The sequence below is a fragment of the Arvicanthis niloticus genome, chromosome 24 (assembly GCF_011762505.2).
Source record: "Arvicanthis niloticus isolate mArvNil1 chromosome 24, mArvNil1.pat.X, whole genome shotgun sequence".
Taxonomy (NCBI): Eukaryota; Metazoa; Chordata; class Mammalia; order Rodentia; family Muridae; genus Arvicanthis; species Arvicanthis niloticus.
In genome coordinates, this window is record NC_133432.1 from 40,021,918 (window position 1) to 40,046,306 (window position 24,389).

General features: G+C 42.1%; 1 protein-coding gene across 7 annotated transcripts in view; it reads right to left on the reverse strand.

Moving 5' to 3' along the window:
* The window catches only part of Fry (FRY microtubule binding protein), a 374,882-nt gene that overhangs the window by 113,440 nt on the left and 237,053 nt on the right, over positions 1-24,389 (reverse strand). For all 7 annotated transcript variants that reach the window (XM_076923845.1, XM_076923846.1, XM_076923841.1 and 4 more), the window contains 7 exons: positions 22,923-23,091; positions 18,500-18,592; positions 18,301-18,399; positions 16,009-16,110; positions 7,766-7,869; positions 7,156-7,264; positions 5,154-5,240 (listed from right to left, as the gene is read on the reverse strand). In XM_076923845.1, the coding sequence (XP_076779960.1) occupies positions 5,154-5,240; positions 7,156-7,264; positions 7,766-7,869; positions 16,009-16,110; positions 18,301-18,399; positions 18,500-18,592; positions 22,923-23,091 (763 nt within the window). The remainder of the gene's footprint in view (positions 1-5,153; positions 5,241-7,155; positions 7,265-7,765; positions 7,870-16,008; positions 16,111-18,300; positions 18,400-18,499; positions 18,593-22,922; positions 23,092-24,389) is intronic.

Below are 24,389 nucleotides of genomic sequence, written 5' to 3' on the forward strand. Positions count from 1 at the left end.
TGATGCTGGGATGTAAAGTAAATAAAGAAAGAAAGAAAAAAAGAAAGAAAGAAATACATTTTTTAAAAAGGTATGCCTCAGTACTCCCAGCCAACATCTATTACTGATCTCTGATTGTAAAGGCCAGCAAATTTGAGAATAAAATTTAAAAACTGAATGTTGTTAAAGCCATGAAAACATGGGCAGGTGAGGAGGCATGCCATTCCTAAGGGCATCAGCTAAAGATTCAAAGGAGGGTTCAGCAAGGCACTTGCTCTCTGAATCACATTCTCAGGGGAACTGCTTGAAGCTCTTGCCCTGTAGACCCCACCCCAGTGTACCCCACCCTCCATTTTATCTTACATTTCCCCAGGGACCAATGACACCGACCATCTTTTCCTAGGCTTACTGGCTGCCTCTCTCTCTTCTTTGACGAAGAGGCTATTGCTTGTGCTTGCTTTAAAAGTGTGTTGTTTATTTCCTTATTGTTGATTATAAGAGTTCTTTATATATTCATGAAGGAAGTACTTTGTTGGGGGTTGTCAAAAATATTTTCCCCCATGCTATGGCTCTCTATTGATTATCTTAGCAACAGGCAAACTTTAAAACATATATTCAATCTATTAACCTGTGATTTATGATTTTGTGTTCTAGAAAGTTTTGCCCACTCAAGGATCATAAAAGTTTTTATGTTTTTTTGTGTTCTGGAAGACATACAGTGTTGGGTTTCTATTTAGGTTGCGTGATCCAGTTTGAGCTTGTCTTTGCTTACAGTGAAAATTATGGCCCAGAATTCACGATTTTGCAAGGTGGGTATCTGATCGCTGGGCACCACTGACAGCAAAGATTTCCATGTGCTGAATAAATGCCCATTGTTGAAACTGACCAAGCATTCACACATGGGTCTACCTCTAGGGTCTCCATCCTCGTGGGACCCTCTAACTCTATACTGATTGGGTGATCATATGATTTTATAGTCCAACTTTCTTATTCTATTTCTAAGCTATGTTGGTTATTTTAGCAGATTGGTGTTCCATATAAAAATTTAAAGCCACTTCATTTGATTTCTAGTTTAAAAGAAGCTATAGGGACTCTGTCTGACTATTATTAAGATGACAATCTTAAGATAATATTATTAAGATGATAACATATGGGCTGAAGAGATGGCTCAGTGGTTAAGAGCACTGGCTGCTCTTCCAGAGGTCCTGAATTCAATTCCCAGCAACCACACAGTGGCTCACAATCATCTGTAATGTGATCAAATGCTTTTTTCTAGCATGCAGGTATACATGAAGATAGGGAACTCATATACATTAAATAAATAAATCTTTGAAAAAAAGACGAGAATGTATTTAAGTTAGTTTGGGGACAACAGAACTCAACAATAGCAAATCTTCTGATTTGTTATAAACAGTTCTTATCTGTACTTATTTGGATCTTTGTCTTCTTTCAATATTTTTAAATTTTTGGAATAAAAAGTAGTGTGTATATTTTGTTTTATTGCCAGGTGTTTTGCTTTTCACCAATACTGTAAATTATTTAATTTGATTATTATGAGATTATACAAATATATTATTTATTTTGTATCTTAAAAAATTCCTAAAGACATGCATCAGCTCCAAAGCAGTTGGTATTTTCTTCTCTCTCTCTCTCTCTCTCTCTCTCTCTCTCTCTCTCTCTCTCTCTCTTAAATAGTGCTGTCTTTATTTGTGCTGACACTGTTTTCCTTGTTACAAGGTCTCATGCTGCTGAGGGTGGACTTGAACTCCCTATGTGATCAAGGATGACCATGGACTCCTGATCCTGCTGTCTGTGTCTCTCAAAGGCTGGGGATTGTAGGTGTGTCCCACCAAGCACGGCTTGTTTGCAGCTTTCCTACAATATTTGCCCACGGATAAAAACAGCTTTCTGTTTTCGTTTCCAATCTATCGGCACACACTGTGTTTCCTTTCTTGACTCCAGTAGGATCTCGAATTCCATGTTCTTTTAGATCCGGGGAAAAATGAGAGACATTGTCGGCCTAGAAGTTCATGTCACAGGTATGTCACATCTCATGACGACTGACACGTATACAGTACACATTCTGGGCCCAAACCCAGTCAGACAATTATCTAGAAACTCCCCAACTGTTGACTTTATGCTCAACACACTTGGTATTAGGATAACCCTTTAGGTCTCTGAGCCTTGTTACACAAACTATTCCAAACCGTTATTTAAGAACCATCATGGAGCCATGGATGATGGCATTATCCTACAGCTTCTGCACTTCAGAGGCTGGGACAGGTCACGCTCAGCAATACAGCAAGTTCAAGACCAGTGTGAGACCCTATGGAATCACACAATCAACAGATAAGCAAACCCCAGTAGGCCAACTTGTTTTGTTCTCTAAAAAACAGTACCCAACAGCAGCATTTTTCATCGTTGTCAGTAAACACTAACTTCTGTTTACTGACAGCTGAACGACTGTATCTGAATGGGATCTGTATAGGGAAGTGAGGAACCTGAAGTTAAATCGTGTGTGTGTGTGTGTGTGTGTGTGTGTGTGTGTGTGTGTGTGTGCATACATGAGCTGGCTATCTCAATGACCCCAGAGCCTCAGACCCATGGAGAAATGCAAAGCCTCTCCCCCACTACAGTGGGGATCAGAGAGAAATGGCAAAGACTTCCTCAGTGGGCCGAGTGTGAGTACGACAGTGTGCACAGAACATGTCTGCTATACATGGTTTTCTCTCCATTGGATATTTATGGCCTGAAGACTGTTGCCTTACAAAGGCTGCTCCTACTGAGAGCTAAACCTCTCCCCTTGATCCGGCTACCTCCTTGTTTATCTGTAAGTAATAAGCCTGTTTCCTTTGCCCAGCTGTATGCTATAACCCTGCCTTGCTGTTCAACTCTGTAAGAAACATGCTGAGCTTCCAGAAAGCTGTGGCTTCCTTAGTTAAGAGCCCAGACCACCCAGATCCCAGATTTCTGCCCTGGGTTCCTCTGTGTCTGTCTTTTCTTCATTACCTCTCTGCCCCCGGCAGGCCTTTCCCTGGAGCCATGCTGGATGTGTATAATCTGATGGCTTACAACATCAGCTACTAATAGGCAAACTCTTCTATTCCCCTACAAGAGGAAGGGGTGTGGAAGGGAGCTGGCAAGCTGAGTCCGTGTGCAGAGATACTTACTGCCAAACCTGGCAGTCTAAGTTTGAGCTTTGTGACCCACGAAGGAGAGAGCTGACTCCCCCACTTGTCCTTTGACCCAATGAATAAATCACAATAGGTGAAAGTAATAAAGATAAAGAAACATGGAAGACTGGAGTCTTTCTTCCTACTGGATTTTCCCTTTCAACCACAATTTTGGCTGCTCTCCACAGATGGATGAGCCAACAAGCCATTGCCGGATGAAGAGTTTATAGATAGGCCCAAGGATAAGTGTTCCAGGATGTGGTGACTATGAGCGGTCTGCCTGTTTAGGACAGGGTCTTTTAGGCAGGCCAGTCTGGGCTTAGACTCACCATCCTGCTATCTCAGGCTCCAAGGGACTGAGATGACAGGTGAGTGTTACTCAGCACGGAAGCAGCATCAGAGATGCTTGCTTTGGACAAGTGTGCTGGCTAGTTTTATGTCAACTTAACACAAGCCCGAGAGACTGGAGAACACAGAGCAACAGTTGAAAAAATGCCTTCATAAGATCCGTCTGTGGGCATTTTTTAAAATTGATTGATTTGGGAGGGCCTGGCCTGTTGTAGGTTGGGCCACTCTGGGCTGGTAATCCTGGGTTCTATAAGAAAGCAGGCTGAGCAAGGTATGAGGAGCAGGCCAGTATAAAGCATCCCTCCATGGCTTCTGCATCAGCTCCTGCCTCCAGGTTTCTGCCCAGTTTGATTTCCTGTTCTGACATCCCTCAGTGATGGATTATAATGTAGAAGTGTAAGCCAAATAAACCCTTTCCTCCCCAACTTGCTTTTGGTCATGGTGTTTGGTCACAGCAATAGGAACCCTGACTAGGGCAACAATAGTTCAGAGTATTACTGAGTAACCCAGTAATTCCGAGAACTATTAAAATAGTAGACTTATAACTACTGAGAAATGAAAAGGATGTTGAGAATGTTGCCAGCAAGAGAAGTCTATTACTGTCCAGCTCAGGGCCTCCATCCGACCCTGGATTTGACCTCCTCCTGACCTTCTGACTGTGACAGCAGCCGATCCAGGGGCCTGTGAGGTCATCAGCCACCAGACAGCGTAGGGTCTGGTGGGAAGGGGCAGGAGTGCAAGGGTGAGTTGGGCAGCTAATAAGCTATGCTGGGCCTCTGCCCTTTGGACCAATTTCCTTAATGATGGAATGAAGGAGCCAGGATATTACAGATGACAGAGATGTGTTGAGAGATATGTTCTCGAGCACGTGATTTCTCTCTTCTCCCTTGCTTCACTTTTCTTCCTCCTTCTCCCCTTCATTCCCTTTTTAGTCTGCTATGCTTTAGTCCCAGACCCACTCTTCCGTGAAGGGACCTAGGAAAGTACTCTGTCTATTTTACTAGTAGAATAGCTGAGAGTTAGAAGTCAATGTCACACACCTAGGAAAAGCAGCAGAGCCCCGTGACAAGTGGAAGAGCTGGCTTCCAGGCTTTGGGCCCAGTGTTCTTTCAATCTTTGCACAGAATAAGGGCTGCAGAGAGGCAGCAGGGCTGAAAGTGTTTTTTAAAGCGTAAGACTGGGTTGCCACTCATTTGCTGAGCCAAGCATTCCACAGGAGTGTAGGAAGCTGGGATGTTGTCACAGCACCACGTGCTTGTTTCCTGTTCCCTAATTCCACTGAGCTGTAGTAATGGCAACCACTACGGCATTTACTCATCTGTTTCAACACAGTCTTCGAAGTGACAATGATTCCATTTTAAAAGAAAAGAGGACCCCAGCACATGGGTACTATGGGTCATCCTCAACCAGCTCACCTCAAATTTTACCTCTGAAAAACTGACGCTCAAATCTGGACAGGAGCAGAAACAAACAGAAAACTCTCAAGAGGCGTTCCTCCACCCCGCCCCCATCGGAGCCCCGCCCCATCGGAGCCCCGCCCCATCGGAGCCCCGCCCCATCGGAGCCCCGCCCCCATCGGAGCCCGGAGACTTTCATAGCAAAGTTATGGGTTCTATGAACATATGCTCTGTTCCCATTGAGAGTCATTCATACCTCCGGGTTGAGACTGAAAGCTTTGGCTGGTTTTCCCACACAAAGAAAGTCGAAAATAATTTCCTTCATTGCAAAGTCCAGACGTTCCTGGCAGGGGTTGGGGGTGGGGGAGAAAAATAAAAAACAAAATAAAAAACACAGACCACCAAGAATAACACAAAACGCAAGTTTTAACCATATGCAGCAAACAGGTGGCTTCTGGAAGGGCTATGGCCTAGTGTTTTGTGTCATGGAGAGCCCCTGAAGAAAGACCAGGGCCATCAGAACTGTCCAGGGAGCCACCATGATGCAGGGACACACAGAATCAGCTCAGTAAGCACAGTGAGGCTGGAGGTACAGAAGCAAATACTAAAACAACAGGGCACCTGGGCATCTGACCTGAAACAGCCTAGGTTCTTCCTGCTGGTATGATGTATGTTGATAGTATTTTGAAACTCAGCTGAGAAATATATTTTTAATGGTATCACTACAAAATGGCTGTTTTCCTTTATCCTTTAACATTGAAAACATCCTCTAGCTTCTTTATAAAAACCAAACCCCAAGGGGCAAGAAGAATTAACACACAAGACACAGCATTTAAGGTGGAGCCTGGTCACATACATCAGTTACTCATCAGTGGTCACTAATGCGTATGGCATGTTCATTTTATATACAGTATTCCAGAATAGTGAAAGCACGTACACTTTGAGGATACATTTTGAAAATCCATATGAAACTTTCCCCCTGCAGAGTAAGGAGTGCACGTTCTCTAAGGATGCACATTAAAAGAGCTCTCTTCTCATTGGCCACAATAGAGAGAGATGCTACTTTCCAAATAGTCTCTGTTCTGAACCGTTTATCTTTATATTAATGTCAGCTGTACTTCTGCATTGGCATGCCTGCAATTTCCTTTCAGTCATATCATATTCTGAGGCATAACGGGAAAACATTTCTACCCTTGCTTTACAGATAAAGAAATTGAGACAGAGTTTTAAGTTTGAAGTGGAGGGTTCGGTTTGTGACAGAGGCCAGGCAAGTGCTGGAGACTCCCAGTGCCTTTGCAAGTCATAGAGGTCAAAGTGGGCGTTAAACGAAGTACTCATCAAGTGTTTTAAAAAGAAAAAGATAGCTTGGTATGTGGTGCGTGCCTCTAAGCCCAGCATGTGAGAGGCAGAGCTAGGTGGGTTTGAAGTCAGCCTGGTGTACAGAGCTAGTTGTAGGCCAGCCAGGGTTAAATAAGGAGACAACGGTTCAAAAATAAATAAACAAATAAGTAAATACACAAACACCAACAAATAAATGCAACAGTAGCCCTGGGAAGCAATTCAGTAGTAGAGTATAGCTGGTATGAGCCAGGTCTTGGGCTCAGTCCACCACCCCCTCCCCCAAATACATGATCTTAATAGAAATCTATGAATAATAAATTACAGCCAAACCAGCTTTAATATGACTGGAATCTGTTTAAAAGCAAATTAATTCATATATAAAGCGCTTAGACTAGTTTTGAGCAAAGGATTAAAGTGGATAAATTCCCCCATGAAATTATTTTCTCCCCACAGAGAAACATTAGAAAATTACTATTTACTCCTCAATTTTACTACATCATCTTTAAAAAAAAATTAGATTAAATTTCTGCCAAATATCAGAGCTTTTGACTCCTCTTTACTTGTGAAATACAGAGCAGAGATCTGGGGAAAGTGGGAAGGGAGATTCAAGAGTCTCTGTCACAACAGCTGTCTCTGTTCTGTCACGGTTGGGACTGACCAGGACCTTCTCTGTGCTATGGAGGTTTTGCTGCTGTGCTGTGTGGCCTTGGAGGGGTCAGTTAAAGTCCATCTCTCAGTTTATTTCCTAGAGGCCAAAGGAATTTAACGTATTCACCGACTGTTTTGAAGCAAGAGAATAAATTGTGTGAGGAAACAATCCCTCTCTAAGACGTCTGGATGTATGAGGGACCATTGCGGTCTTTTTACACGATTAATTACTACGCCTGAAGGGGCGGCCGCAGAAACAGGAGCATCACCTGGGCAATGAACTGGATGATCTTCACGAAGATGTTCAGAGGCATATCCCTGGGTACCACGCCGCGGGACCCTTTGGGGAAAAGCGTGGTGGTGATGGTTATGAGTCGGCTGGAAGATAGGGGCGGGCGAAAAAGAGAAAACAGCAAGATTGGCTGAAATCTAGTTGTCAGGGAGATGATGCAAATTTCATCTTAGTACCAGAGGATTTAAAAACAAACAAAACAAAAAACAAAAAAAACACCTCAGCCCTTTCCATTGGCACAATTACTCTAGGAAGAGATTCTATTTTTTGTTTTTGTTTTTGTTTTTTTTTTTGAAAACCCAGGACAGCTGGAAAATAATAAACACTTCCTCAAAGTGCTGTATACCACACAGAAGCAGACCCTGTGGAGACGCTGTCCTGGCGGAGGCTGATGCTTCCGGCAAAGAGCACTAAGGCAGTGGTGAAGTTCCGAGGCCTCAGGTCTCACAGGACCTGACCTGCTCTGAGCAGGTTTTAGCCAGACCGGATTAGGCAGCAATAAAGGAGAACACGGATGCGGTGTGGTAGCTAAGCAAGCCTGACTCTAGCGCCTGGCTCACCTCGCGCTCAAGCTCGCCCGTCCTTACCTCTGAGTGGCCGTGTTGCTTTCACATTTGATTCGAATCATGTAAACCCAGAGTAATCTGTAGAGAGATTCCAAGGCAACTCGAGCCATTTTGGGGTCTTTATTCTGTAACAGAACGCAAACTGTAAGGTTACTAGTTAAATGTACATATGGCCCGTGCAGGAGAGTCTTCCCTAAGCGTGGCGAAGGCTGACTGGGTTGGGGGCAGGCACATATAAGGTATATGTCACCATCTGGGTCACCTGGACCATCTATCTGCCTCCCAGTGTTCACTGGACACATAATCCATGGTTATGACCATGATAGTGAGACAAGGGAATGCCGCGGAAAGTCCTCACGCTGTCTGTTGCCAACATGGAAACTCAAGAAGGCGACTGGTATAATCACATAGCATTTACAGAAGAATCGGATAATCTTCCCATGACAGATGACGTCTTTTTATGCACTTATTGTTCTGATTTTTCTATCCCCAATTCCATCTGAATGACTCGAATGCTTAGTTAGACTAAGATGTACTACAACCTAGACATAGAGAAAAAAAAAATTTAAGTTTTTAAAAATTTAATGTATGAGTATCTGTGAGTATACCTGTGTGCCAGAAGAGGGCCTAAGATCTCATTACAGATGGTTGTGAGCCACCATGTGGTTGCTGAAAATAGAACTCAGGACCTCTGGAAGAGCAGCCTGGTGCTCTTAACCAATGAGCCACTCCAGCCCTAGCTCCTGTTTCTTAAGGAAGGGTGGGAGAGTATTTGTATCTTTATCTTCTCTCAGTTTGTTTTATTATTAATATTAATAGGTTATACTATACACTATCATACTATATAATAAATACAGCAAACATTAATAACAGAATTAATACTGATATGGTAATAATAATTATTGCGTATTATTATTTATCATTATGTATTTGTATCTGCTCCTAGCTTATTTTATGTATTTATTCTTTGTTCTATTTCTCCACTCAAATGTGAATAGTGTATTAATTTAATTAGTAAAGTCATAACACATTTTAATATCTGGTACATCTACTTTCCACTGTCCACGACTTTTTAAGCAGTTCCACTAACAGACCCAGATAGGGTATGCCTGTACGTTTACCCAGACTCCACACCCTAGTTGACTTGGGCAGTAGGACTGGACCCGCTCACATCACAGAGAAGCGTGCACATCAATGATCCCTGCAGCATCCAGCAACGGAAATAGACAAGGAAAAATGTGGTACATGATCAATAGGATTTCCTCTCAGCCACAAAGAGGAGCGAAGTTAGGTTAACTGTAGGCAAACAGGTACAATCAGAGATACCCAAATGGAGTGGATTCAGCCAGTCCCAGAAAGACAAATGTTACATGTTCTTCTCATTTGTGATCCTAAGTTTTAGACAGTCACATAAAGTTTGTGAATATTAAATAAAAGTAGAAGTGAAATTATCTAGGAGACAGAGGAAATTGATAAGGAAAAAGGGAAGGGAAAGGAGGGGTAGGAGAAATGGGGTGTGTATAGGAAATAAACTCAAGATACAATATATGCCTGTAAGAAAATTTAAAGAAAAAAATTGCATAATAGGGGCTTAGGGTGTAGCTTTCGATTAAATGGCCTCTTATTGTGTACAATGCTTAGGTCCAGTACCCAGCACCAGATTTTAAAAAAACAATAACAGGTATAGTAATATTTAAAGGCAAAAAAAAAAAAAACTTTTAAAAGTTTTTCATGTTCTCGCATGCCTACCCTTTTATGTAAATGTTACATGTGCTTTTCTAGTTTCAAGTGGGGTGGGATCCAGCTTCTGAGAAGTGCCTGTTTATACACAAATTTTAAAATACTTTTTTTTTCGTCTGTTAATGATCTGATTTGCAAAATGCTTTGATTTGTTAAAATGGGGTTGAAACTAATAAAGTTACATGTAAATTCTCGTCTCATTTAATGAGACTACACAGTCCGGACCACATCAGCAACTGTCTGTCTCTAGAGTTCTTGCATAATGATGAAAAGCAGCCTCTGAACTCAGCTGGGTTTGAATCTACCTGCCTCTAAAGCTTTAGAGGTGTGGCCAGCCTCTGGAAAGCTCTTTACTTTCTGGGTCTGCCTTTCCCAGTGTGTGAGACTCACGTGATAATCACGTGCACCTCACAGCAGCATTATGAGAGTTAAAAGATGGGAGGCATACCCCACTCTACCTTTCCAGTCTAATCAAGTACCAGGGAGCAGTAGAGAATAAGTCCCTGTCTTTTAAAAGCCTCTGTCCCAGTGGGTCCATCTCTCTCTTCCCGACTTCCCTTTTTAGTGTGTATAGTGCACTGTATATCATCTGAAACTCTCTCATAAACCAGAGCTTGAACTGTGAATCGTGAAAGCCTGTATCTTCTCAACCTGACTGTGGACTGAGATCTCTAGTTCCAGTGGCTTTTCTCAATGCTGTCTGGTTTAATTTCAACTTAAAAAGAAAAGGTATGTGCATAACTGTTAGCCTGCATATATGTATGTGTGCCACATGGGTGCACTACCTGCAGAAACCAGAAGAGGGCGTCGAATCCCCAAACCGCCATTAGAAATGGTTGTGAGCCGCCAAGTGGTTGCTGGGAACTGAGCCTGGGTCCTCAGTAAGAGCAGCCAGTGCTCTTAACTGCTGGGCCATCTCTCTAGCCCCTCAACTTCATTTTAGTAGTCTTTCTGTCCTTCTTTCTTCCAGCATTGTTGGTATAGCTGATTTTCACTGATGTTCTTTCATGCAAAAGACTATGCTTGGTTACCAATGTAACTCAGTGTGTGGAATGCCTGAATAGCATGCATGGAGCCCTGGGTTCAGTCTTTAACACTGCATAAAGCTGGGTGTGGTGTGGCATGCGTGTAGTCTGAGCACTAGGATGGAGAGACAGAGGGTAAGAAGTCTGTTTGGCTCTATTGCTAGTTAGAAGTTAGCGTGGGCTACATTAGACTTTGTTTCAAAAAGAAAAAAAAAAGAGACTTTGCTGCTCACTCTTTTTTTATTTTAAGGTTTATTTTTATATGCATTTTATGAATACAGGTACTTTGTCTGCATGTACATCTGCACATGGATCTCTAATGGCAGTTTGGGGATTCAGAATACAGCACTAGACAGCTGTGAGCTGTCATGTGGGCTCTGGGAATTGAACTCGGGACCGTCGGAAGAGCAGTGAGTGCTCCTAACCACTGAACCATCTCTCCAGTGCCTACCTGTTCATTCATTAGGAACAGGATTTCTATTGTTCTAAACAAATATTCCCATTGTTCCTAAAGAGTGAACAGCAATGTGGTTGGCTTAAATTTTTATTTGTTCTGCCCAGAGAGTAGGTAGTGGTAACTAACTTTGCCATTTCAGGATGCTATCAGGATGCTATCAATGATGCCTGCATCCAGTCCATCACCTCTTTTCTAATCTTTGTATGGTCAAATGATACACTTAAAGTACAAGAAATAAAAACATTACATTTGTACATTTAAAGTCCTCCAGAGGCATATGAACTTGAAGGGGCATGATGGACTTGCCTCGCCAGGACCACCGCTTTCATATCATAGCTTCTTTTGCAAGTCTCTAAATCACCCTAGCAAACTCTACTAGGAAGATCCTGACTGGCCAGCAAGCCCCAGATGCCGCCCTTCTTACTATATAACTCGCTCTTTCCACTCCTTCCATGGGCCCTTAACCACGGAGCCAGCTCCGTAAGGGATTTTTTGACCTCTAAGGTTTCTTTCTTTTCCTTAAAAAAAAAATCTGAGCCTCACTGGTATATTATTTTATTGTTATTGTCCAAGAAAAGAGAATTTGGGCTGGAGAGATGGCTCAGGGGTTAAGAGCACTGGCTGCTCTTCCAGAGGTCCTGAGTTCAATTCCCAAACAACCATATGGTAGCTCACAACCATCTGTAATGGGGTCTGATGCCTTCTTCTAGTGTGTCAGTGACAGTGTGCTCACATACATAAAATAAATAAATCTTTGAAAAAAAGACAGAAAAAGAAAAGAGAATTTGGGATGGTCCCAACTACACAGCTTGGAGCATAGGGAATCAGCATGCAGTAACCAGTGCACTGAACAGGACCTTCTGAAAGTATCAGTAACTCTTCAAAGCGTGTCTCCTCGTCTCCAGTTATGTGTTGTATGATAGACACAACATAGGCATCAATTGTATGCTCTCCCTCTCCCTCTCAGTATGTACAGATCTAACCTAAAACATAACAGACAAAAATGACTGACCAGGAGTGCCTGAGAGGTGATATCTCAATGACAAGGAACTGTAAGTTCCCATCACTCCACAGTGGCGTATCAATAAGTTAACTAAGTATAAATACCAAAGACTTCATGCCTGTGCTCCTGAGGCAGCCTGTCCCTCTCAGCTCAATGCTATGGACAGACTAAGGTGCTGCTGATGTTAAATGAGTACATTTCCTTTGAGAATATGAGACTGTGTGCACAGCCCTCTACTTCACTCAAGTCATGGTGTCCCTCGCCAGCTCGGCTCTGCAGTACACACCAGCAGAAGCTACCAGGATAACATGGAGGATGCAAAGGCTGGGCCCCTTACCCTGAAGCATTTGAGGGATAGAGAGGAAAGTGGGGGAGAAGACTGTGAAGTGGGTACCCGCAGGAGGGTTTGGTCCCTTCTCAAGTGGAATGGTGTAACAGAAAATATAAACCCCGAAGATATTTAAGGTAAAGTTTACATTCAAAGCCAAGTTTTCTTCAGGCATCTTCTCCCTATTGAGTGTGTAAGATGGGTGTTAGAATGTGTTCTATGTATTGATGGCGTTAGGAACAGTCCCATCTAATTCATACTGGGCTCAGATTTAATCGTAAACTATATGAGTTTATTCTGCTTGAAATTCATCAAGCAACTTTTGAATATGTTTTTCCACTGGGTCATAGGCTTCTAGCAATTTACCATCCATATAGACAAACTAGGCCTGGCAGTGGTGGCACACGCCTTTAATCCCAGCACTTGGGAGGCAGAGGCAGGCAGATTTCTGAGTTTGAGGCCAGCCTGGTCTACAGAGTGAGTTTCAGGATAGCCAGGGCTATACAGAAAAACCCTGTCTTGAAAAACAAACCAAACCAACCAACCAACCAAACAAACAAAATTTAGATAACCTAGCCTTTATTTGTGAATTTAGAATCAGGGTCTTGTTATATATCCCAGGATGGCTTGAAGACTATATATAGCCCAGGCTGGGATATCGAACAAGACCTTGTTACTAAATTTATAAATGAAAGAAGTCCAGATGGGAGGTGGGAGGCAAGGAGGCTAGGAAGATGGCAATTCTCCTGCCTCAGTCTCCCCAATGCTGGGATCACAGGTGCCATTATCATACCTGGATTTCATTACATTTATTTTAAAGATCCATACTTTTTAAAGTATGTGTGTGCACATGTGTGCAGGTGCCCATACAGGCCAGAAGAGGGCGTCAGATACCATGAGTTGGAGTTATGAACCATCTCAACGGCCCACCCCTTGCCTTTATCTTGGCTAACAAGTAGCTCTTCCATGTTTCCTGGGGTACAAAACGTCTACAAAATACAACCCTGAGCTCTTCACAGTCTGTCCAGTGCCCACATCTGACACAGGGCTCTTCCCCAGTGCATCCCACTCCAAGACACAGCAACAGAGTACAAACCCTGGAGACTGGAACTGGAGTTTGGAACGTGTTCCAGTCTCTGTAGCATTGATACCACAGGCTCATCCTGATCTTACAGCTTCTAGCTTTAGAACCTTCTAACATGTGAAATGCCTGTGTAGGGAAACATTGTCTGAACCTACACTCATGTCTTTCCCGGGGCAGTATATAACCCTTTAGTTGGTTTTTCTGCCAAGCTTTGACAGGTGCACTAAAGAATATTCTAATTTTGAAATCATTAATTTTCAGAGAAGGCTGCCCTGCTCTGTTTCAAAAACCACTTGGACCAACCCCAAAATGGCTCTTTTGGCCACAGCAATAAATTATCATAGAAAACATTTTAATGTTTAACCCCGGATGCATTCAGAATATCCAGAAAGCTGTGTTATAAGCATTCTTAATTCTGTTAATTAATAAGTTCTGTCCTAGTTGCTTCCTGTTGCTGTGATAGAACATGAACCAAAAGCAGCTTGGGGAAGGAAAAGGTTTTGGGCCTATAACTTACAGTCCATCATCCGACCAAGGTAGGAACCGGAGGCAGAGAGTGATGTGGATTCCGTGGAGGGGTGCTGCTTACGGGTTTGCTGCTCACGGCTTGCTCTGGGTGCTTTCTTACATTTTTTGGTTGTGAGTCTAACCTTTAATGGCTGAGCCATTTCTCAGCCCTCAGCCTACTTTCTTATAGAACCCAGGACCATGTGCCCAGGGGTGGCACTGCCTACCATGAGCTGGCCCTCCCCCATCAATCAATAATCAAGAAGATCCCACAGACGTGTCCATAGGCCAATCTGATGAAGTCAATTCCTCAGCTGAGATTCCCTCTTCCTAGGGCACTCTAAGTGTCTTGAAGCCAAAAACTAACTATTCTGTGTTAGTTTTGAACAAAATGGCTACTTTACATATCTTAAAAGATACATTGTAAATATTAGAATCAATAACTGCAAAAGTTACTAATAAGGAAAGTGGTACTGGGAGGTTTTTAGCTGGTGCAGCGGATTGCTAAATCCACAGATGAATGCCCGGGAGCCGACACTATGTAACCACTGATGACCAGAAAGGCATTTCAGTTTGTGTGTCCCTGAAAGCCTCACTCTCTACCTGCCACTATTAGATTTCGCTGCCAACTTGAAGGAAATGAACGGTCACAATCTTGGATTTCATAATCAGTTCTTAGAGCCTGGACACAGTGCTGAGATCAGGCCCATGGAGATGATTATATAATTACAGTAAATAACAAAATAACATAATTAATCTTAACTACTCCTCCAAATTAAAATGCCTTGGAGGAAAAAGAAGCCCACAGATACACACAAAATAAGGCAACACGTATAAGCATATGCAAGAATTTTTAGTTATTATTATTATTATTATTTTAAAAAAAAGTAGCAAACATTGAGTCTGAGATGGAAGCTGAGTCACAGCTTTGGACATGGGTGAGACTGTGAAGAATTCTTTTGATTCACACTTTTTTGCTTTGTTTTAAAAAATGATTTGTAAAGATTCATTTATTTTAGTTTATGTGCCTAAGTTTCTTGCCTACATGTGTATCTGTGCACTACCTATGTGTCTGGCATCCACAGAGGCCAGAAGAGGGCATCAAGCCTCCTGAACCTGGAGTTGTCACAACTGTGACAGACAATTGTGAGTCACCATGGGGATGCTGGGAACTGAACCTGGATCCTAGGAAGAACAGCTAATACTCTTAACTACCGAGCCACCTTTCCAGCTCCTGTGGTTTTCTTTTTTGAAAAAGAAAATGGTCTTGCTATATATAGTTCAGTCTAGTCTCAACTTTGTGATCCCCCTGCCTCAGCTTCTCCAGAGGGCTTGGATTATTGGCATGCATTACCATACCAGGAGAATTTGCTTTCATGTTATAGAGGGTTCTCGTCAAGCTGCCTTGTGTTGGTTGACCACTAAAATTGAAAGAATGTTTCTACTTGATTCAAAGTCAATTTCAAAGCCAGTTATTATAACTGTATTAACTATATCTTGGTGGTCCCAGGGGCTATGGCTTTAAGCATCCTATTTCCCAACACCTGTGCTCGAAGTCTGAAGAGCAGTAAGTGTTTAGTACACAGATCACAGGCAAGAATGGCAGGAGATAACACCCTCTGCCAGGGCAATCCTTCCACAGAACAGAGCTTTTGTTTCCAAAATATCTACCTCGACCAAAAGAGACAGAGGTGTCACAGGGTATCTGAGATAATTTCACATGTCCAGATCAGCTAAGTGTAATGATCATTTCATTTCCTCTCACAGAGATACACTGGAAGACAATTATATACCGAGATACATATGTACAGTGGTTTTAATTCCGTCTTCAGAGTGATTCCTACTAGAGCAGATATATTTGCCCCAAATAGGCAGAGATTTCTTTCATTTTTAGGCAGATGAATATGTTCCCTTAAGAATTTCATTGTAACACAAGGTACGGTGGCTCACATCTGTAATCCCAGCACTCTGAGAGGCTGGGGGAGGAGGATTGTGAATTTGAGGTCAGCCCGGGCAACTTGGTGAGTTCTTGCTTCAAATACACAATATCAACAACAGCTCACTGAATTTTTTTCTTTTCATAAAAGATGTCTGCTGTGGTCAAGTTGACAAATACTGACCTTAAGGTTGGACAGGCAGTTGTTGAGGAAGACATGCCACCTGTTGAGGAACAGCTGCTTCTGACTGACACAGAGGAGACACGTCACCAGGGGATATAAGGCCTGAGGAGAAAGGAGTGGAGGCCACAGGATGACTGACAGTTGACAGACCAACCAGGAAACACATTCTCTGCACCCATAGCTTCAGCACGTCCTCCTGTGACCATGTGGCCCCAGTAAATGCAACACAAGCTGTACAAACACGAGAACTCATGGGTGCTTCCTGACAATGACTGCATAGAATCATCTAGAACTCTGGCTAGTAATATACATACAGTAAGATGTTTGTTTCATGTCTAGTGATACAGAAAGCCAATTGACTAACTTTGTTTTCACTTATGAACTCTTAAAGCAAATTTAGAATTTTAGATAGTGTTCTCAACCACCAGAAACAAACCAACTATCATGCTGGTTCTTTCTGTCAATTTGACTCAAGCTAGAGTCACCTGGGATGAGAAACCTAATTGAGGAACTGCCTCCATCAGACTGGCCTGTGGGTGTATTTATGCGACATTGTCTTGATCATTAATTAATATAAGAGGACAAAGCCCACTGTGGGCGGTGCCATCCCTAGACATATGAGTCTTAGGCTATATTAAAAAAGTAGCTGAGCAAGCAAGTTTTGGGGAGCAAGGTAGTAAGCAGCATTTCTCCATGGTCCTGCTTCAGTTCCTGCCTCCAGTGCCTGCCTCGACTTCCCTCCATAATGGATTATAAGATCTAGGCCAAATAAATGCTTCTCTTTCCTCTTCTGATTTTGGTCAGTGTTTTACCACAGAAGCAGAGAAGCTAGGACACCCATGAAGGCACACTCAGTTTGAAAATGTTACTGGATTTCTCTTACTCATAAATATCTAGTAGTCTGTCTTTGTCTTAGCAGCAGGTGTGTGTGTACATGTGTGTGTGTGTATATATATATATATATATACACATATACATATATATACATATATACATATATGTGTGTATATATACATATATGTATACATATATATGTGTGTGTATATATATATACATACATATGTATATATATAGTATATGCAGGAGAAGGTAAATGTATATATTTATATATATTATATTTTATATATTTTATATATTTATATTATATATTTACCTTCTCCTGCAATCTTCCTGTAATTAAGGGGGATTCCTGAAAGAGCTCTTATGGTCCTGTAAACACCACCAAGACAAATGTAACCGCAGCAGGAATTTGTTCATGACGGGATAAACAGAGGTGCTACTGTGTTTTTCCTGTCTAACTGGGCTCCTTTCCCACAGCAACTGGAGAGACAGCAAAGCTCACAACAGGCAGCCATCCAAAGAACACGCGCACACAGCTCACCATCATTTTACGTAACCAGGTAGCACACACCTCGGGGGGCTAGGGGAGATTTAAAGGGAAACACACCTACTCACTTGGACTAGCAAGAAACAATGGTTCACGGATGAGCTTAGGGTCCACGCTTCAGCTCAGCCTTGTTCTTGACATGAACTTAGTCTTAGAGGACTTTGAAGTACTGTGCCCACTGGAGGCACCTCTAATGCTGGCCAATAAACGCAAGCAATTAGTCCTAATGACCATAGACTATATGCAAATGAGCAAAGTTGGCACTACTACCAGCTGAACAACTGGGTGCTGGCTCAGACCCTGACAGGAATGCTCAGGCCTTGGAGACTAGCACAGGCCAGGCCTGTGGCCGGCTACTGAACGAGGGACTTCCCTGACATTATCATGACTATAGCTGGCACACTGCTGCCAGCTTATAAACCAGAGTTTAATTCACTGTGCACCAACTTGAAAGACTTTACATTGCCTTCTCAAGAATTAAACGCCAGCCTTCAGAGCTCTTGCCTGTGGGTCATCTCTCGCTCCTTCTGGGCTCAGTTTGGATTCTGAGTGTTGAGATAGGAATTAGCCAGCACGAGCTCATTCCCAGGACGGAGACGAGAAACTGTTATTATAAACTTTAGCCTTTAGATTTGAAAAACTTCTCTGAAATTCAAACAGAAACTCAGTTTAGCCAATCTCTAAATAAACAGCTGAATCCACGGGACTAGAAAATTCCTCCAAGGGGATGTGGGTCTAATCCTCAGTTACCACAGTTATTCATGGGCCTGTGCTAAACCCAAGCTCTGAAGTCGGAGAGGCTGAGGCTGTTCTCCCGTGTGTGGACACGACCCACTCCCAAGTCGGTTTCTCCCAAGGAGCTCCAGGCTCCCCACCTGGGACAGGACTCTTCTATAGTTACTAACCAAGGAATGCTTTTTCCGAGAGGAAAGTTCCAATGTCGTATCGTACAGGCTCTCCACAAAGTTCCTGAGGCAGGGGACATTGACTTCATTTTTGACAGCCTACAGTAGGAAGAGACTCGTGAGAATATTCCACTTGGGGAAACTGTTGGGCGTGCCATCCAGGTTGCAGAAGTTGTTAGAAACGAAAAACACAACTTACAGCAGCCACAGGGACAAGGATTTCTACAAAGAGCCCCGCCAAGGCGTGCTTGATGTCTTTGTCTTTGACCTCCAGAAAATAATGCGCGCATTCCTAGAAAGCAGAACAAGAGTATGGGAGGAAACAGATTGAAATACGCATGAGCAATGCACTTAAATAAACCCAATTATCCCGGACATTCTGAAGTCTACTAAAAGCCACTGTCTTCAAGCATTCGTGTAGGGTCTAAATGCTTGAGAGAATCAGAGGCCCTTTCCAAGACTTGTTTTCTCTTGGTCCTGAAAGGACTAACAACTATACCCAGGCACAAGTCATGTGTTGGTTGGTTGGTTCATTCATTCATTCATTCATTCATTCATTCCCAATAGATTTCTATGGCTTCTTTAATTCTCTGTGGGGTCCTGGGCCACTGATCAGGTCACAGAAATCCCTAGCGAGAACAGTAAATTCCTGTCAGGTCTACCTATGGGGACAGCCTTCTTCCTACAGAAGTGTTTACTTTCAGGGCCTGGCATTCTAGGTGTGTCCTTCATTGCTGAAGCAAGTCTGGGAGGCTTCCCCTCATGCAAGGAAGCCTCTGGAACACTTCCCCCACTTTCTCTGCCTACAAAGCTACAGCCTACTAGAGAGTGTGTTTTTGGTCGCCTAGGGACTAATTCTGGAAGAAGGTCGGCCTGCCCCAGTTAGCCAGCCCCTCCCTTACGTCAGTGACTTCCTATGGCTTTGAGGTGCTGTCTTCAATTATGATATTTATGCCTACATCAACTCTTACCTTCATATTTCAACCATTATTAGCAATACTAGCAAAAAAAAAATAATTCCTAATGTCTTCAGTGTATCATTGCACCAAATTTCATCCTAGGCTGAATGACCTGAGCCTACGAAGTCCCTGAGACAGACTGACTATAGAATGGAGTCTCATTCTATATTTATCGTCGAGTTCTCATCCTGCACCTAACCTATAGCTTTTTAATGACACATCTCATCCCCCCAGGAAACCCTGTACAGTTTGGCAGTTTCTCTCAATCTCAGCATCCACTCTGGTCCTCAACCTAGGCATCCTAGTCACTCTATGATACATTCTCTTGTAAATTTGCTGACTGTGAACACTGAGTGGAAAAGTTTCATATGACTTGTGGCCTTTTTGTGTCTAGTGATGAAACAGCAGCCCACCTCCTTCTTGGGTGTGAACGCCATCTTTACATAAAGACAAATTGGGTTCACCCTACTTATGGTGATTAAGTATTATGATTAAGTATTTAATCATAATACTTATGATTAAATCTGTTTCTCAAGGATTGGGTTATGCATACCTATAACCTTAACAACAAATGGTTCTGGAGTGCAACTATGTTTTTTTTGTTTTTGTTTTTGTTTTTTTTTCCCGAGACAGGGTTTCTCTGTGTAGTCCTGGCTATCCTGGAACTCACTCTGTAGACCAGGCTGGCCTCGAACTCAGAAATCCGCCTGCCTCTGCCTCCCAAGTGCTGGGATTAAAGGCGTGCGCCACCACCGCCCTGCGCATCTATGTCTTTGTTTCAAAGATATTATAACCATCTTGCAACCCTACCTTCGTCATGACTAGCTTGTTACAACCACCTTGCAATCATGTCTTTGTTTCAGAAGGTCTGTGAATCTAACTTGTTTCACTCCTGTAACCCTTGCACATCAAATTCCCCATTTGGAGACCCCTGCCCTTGAGCTACACAAGCCTTGTCTTCCTCAAGTTCAATGCTCACCTCTTGAGTCCCACCTTAGGGAAAGGCAGTCTGGGTACACAAAACACTTGCTTTAAGTAATTGCTTGTTTTAATTAATTTGGCCACGATTGATTGGGTCAGTGGTTTTCTCCCCGCCAGCTGTAGAATTAACACTGGCGTCTTTTATTCAGCGTGATGTTTTAAGGGTTATATGTTGCAGCAGATAGCTGGAACTCACTACACCAAACTACTACCATGTTGCATGGAAATACCATGTTTTTTGTTTTTAATCCAAGTTCAGAGATATTTAAACTGCTTCCAACTTTCAGCTACTATTAACATACTGCTATGAACACCCATGTTCAAGCCTCTGTGTGGACTGTTTTCACTTTCTTTAGTGTGAGAAGAGGAGTGGACCAGCTAGATCAATTGGTAATTCTGGGTTTAGCCATTGAAGTGTAATAAACATTCTGTGTTTTCTATTAAACACTATAAAACTCGTGCTTATAACAAATTAACATCTTCTTATCTGCAGCCTATATTGAAACAAATGCTTCAATCGCCTCCTTTCCCCATAAAGCCTTTGTTTACCACAGGCTCTGCCATACACTCAGCAGGTAAAGGATTGAAGGGGCTGCCCTCTTCCCTCTTCATTCCCTTTGCTGAATCTTTCTAAACTAACCATGAAAGACTGTAAGGTCCAACCCTAGCCAATGGGGGAAGTGACAGAGCCACCACCTGTGTTAGAATAAAAGCCGGGTGCACTTCCTGCCAGTGTGCTTGCTCTTCAGAGCACACTCTCTTGCAACCCTGAACTTATTTCTAACAGGAAGGCTGCATTCCAACACGTTACTTGCTACCCACACTGGCAGTGCAGAAGTCCAACCTGTCCTCACCCACAGCTGTAGTCTCTTTCTGACTGTGGCCGTCGGAACCATGAAGCCATACAGCTTGTACCCTAATTCACACTTCTCAATTCTCAAGGAAGATCAACACCAACCTCAGCTGCAACAGCACTAGAGAAATCCCTTCAGACACAGACATTTTCCTTCAGCTCAATGGAGGCTTGTGTTCTGCCAAGTTCCCAGAAGTCGGTAATGTTAAGACTCTCTTTCATAGTACAGAGAAGACAGATTTCTCCCTGCATCAAAGTCCTTATGCTTGTGAATGCCACTATGGCCCACCCAGAGCTGCTGCCTCAATGGTCACTATCAGCCAAGACTTAAGCACAGTGTGACATCAATGGGTGAAGGAAAGGGAAAAAGTCAATGGTGCTGCCAAACCCCAAGAGCATTTGAAAGTTTTAATTATGTTTTGGCAACTTGATTATTTGGTGTTAAGGCATTTTGTGACTTACCTAGAAGCTGACTGTATATGTATGTGTATATGTATTTATATAAAACTACATTATATAACTATAACATATATGTATATGTATATATGTAAAACTACATTATATAACCATAACATATATGTATGTATATGTGTATATGTATATATGTAAAACTATATTACATAACTATAACATATATGTATGTGTATATGTATATATGTAAAACTATATTACATAACTATAACATATATGTATATATATGTGTATATGTATATATGTAAAACTACATTATATAACTATAACATATATGTATGTATGTGTGTATATGTATATATGTAAAACTATATTACATAACTATAACATATATGTATGTGTATATGTATATATGTAAAACTATATTACATAACTATAACATATATGTATATATATGTGTATATGTATATATGTAAAACTACATTATATAACTATAACATATATGTATGTATATGTGTATATGTATATATGTAAAACTACATTATATAACCATAACATATATGTATGTATATGTGTATATGTATATATGTAAAACTATATTACATAACTATAACATATATGTATGTGTATATGTATATATGTAAAACTATATTACATAACTATAACATATATGTATATATATGTGTATATGTATATATGTAAAACTACATTATATAACTATAACATATATGTATGTGTATGTGTATATGTATATATGTAAAACTACATTACATAACTATAACATATATGTATGTGTATGTATAGTTAAATGCAGATACTCTTTGACTTAATAATGGTGTTTTGTTCCAATACATTCAATCTAAGTGGAAAGTATCCCAAAGGGAGCTTACATTTAAAGCCCCCAACTTTCCACTATGGCTGTACACAGAAGAGTCCCTGGCCTCCCTGCTGGCTGTGTGGCTGGCCCAGAAGTTACCATTACTAATATGGTCCAGCATCATAAGAAGCACAGACTACATCATGCTAGTAAGCACAAGACTCAAACATAAAAGGTGAGCTGGGAGTCCGACGCAGGAGGGTTGCAAGTTTGAGACTAACCTGGCCAACCAAGAGAGATGCAGTTACACAATAAAAACTTTATGAAAAGTGTTGGGGGTCACCGTTCAGCGGTAGAGAGCTTTGTTAGCGTGAACAAGGCTCTAGAGCCAACCCTCAGCACTGTGAACATTTTCTGTAACGTTTACTATGCTTTCTATTGAGTGTGTGTCGTCCCACAGCTTTGAAACGTGTGAGCGCTGGCTGCTGACCCTTCCTGGCCTGGGCACTGCCTGTGTGGGTTCTTCACATTCTAGCTACAATATTTTGCCGGAAGGAACTTCACGAGGGAAACATCTGTGACTCCCATGTGGGGACTTCACCTGCATGAACTGGAGGGATGCCTCGAAGTCCTCCACGGGGTACATCTTTATTCGGAAGAACTTCATCCCCATTATCAAGGTGATAATGCTTTGCACCACGTAGGGGCTCTGCTCTTTATGCCGTAGCTCTTTCAGCTCTGCCATGAACTTCTTCTTGACAGCAGGGAACCTGAGAAAACACAAAAGACTGACTAAATAACAAGTGAGGAAGTCACCATCATGAGGGTCTCCAGCATCCATGCGTGACGGGTCACAATGACGGAGCCCTTCAGATCAGGTAAAGTGCAACAGGTGTCCGTCCATCACGAGGATCTGACAGAGTTCAGCCGGCCCCTTCCCGTCCTTTGTTCAATAGAATGTTTGGCATCTCTTTCAGACTGAGCTAAGTTGCTGTTTAGACCCTCTCATGATGGTTTAGCTCTTAACCTGGGTGTACCAAACAGATAAAAAAAAAAAAAAACACCCGTCTGTTTTCTCAGGCTTAGCTAACACCAAAATACTTGCAGATCCCTGGGGTCCAGAGTGTCCAACAGTGAGCATCTGCATGCAGCTCATGGGACAGGCTATTTCTGACAGCGACCACGAATAATTTTTGGATCTTTATCTCAAATAATGCCTAAAATACCCCCAATTTCCATTGCCAACGTTTTCTGCTGTTCTTGTATAATTTTAGGTTAATGATTATGGAAAAATATATATTTTAAGTTGAAGGAAAAGTCTAGTAATGGGAAAACTGAAATTATATCTGAGAGAAAAAGGTGAAGGCTGGTACATGCCTGTGACTCCTCTACTCTAAAGGCATAGGCACAGGCAGAAAAGAGGACCATTAGCTTGAGTCTAGCCTGGGCTACATGATGAAACTATTTCGTCATGTTTCAAAGAACCAGTTACTGAGGATGCATCTCAGTCAAAAAGCACTGGCCCAGCATCGCAAAGTCCCGGCTCCCTGGTACCACAGCAGCAGCAGCAACAAAAACAAACAAACAAACAAACAAACAAATAAATAGGAATGACCCACCTACTAAGTATAGAATAGGCTTCTAGGGTTTGAGTTGGTGACTGAAGACAGATACAAAAACCATCTTGCCTATCCTCAAGTTCTCTGTTTTGTTGAAAAGCAGATTAATACCAATTACACCTGTAACATCATTTTTAAAAAATTTAAACCAAGAATATAAAGTTAATTGTTTGGGCCAGGTATGGTGGTACATGATTTAATTCCAACACGTGGGAGGCAGAGACAGGTTGATGGCCAGACTGGTCTATACAGGGACTCCTGGGCAGCCAGGGTTTCATAGAGAGACCCTGTCTCAAACAAACATACCAAAAAACCCAAACCCCTAAAGCTAATTGCTTTTCTAGTTCTAACTCTGTCATAGATTTTCAGATTTTGGCGGTAAATACGTGTGGGAAACACCTGAAAATGTAAAATCCAATGCGAAGTTCTGCAGCGCCCTGCCGTAAGTA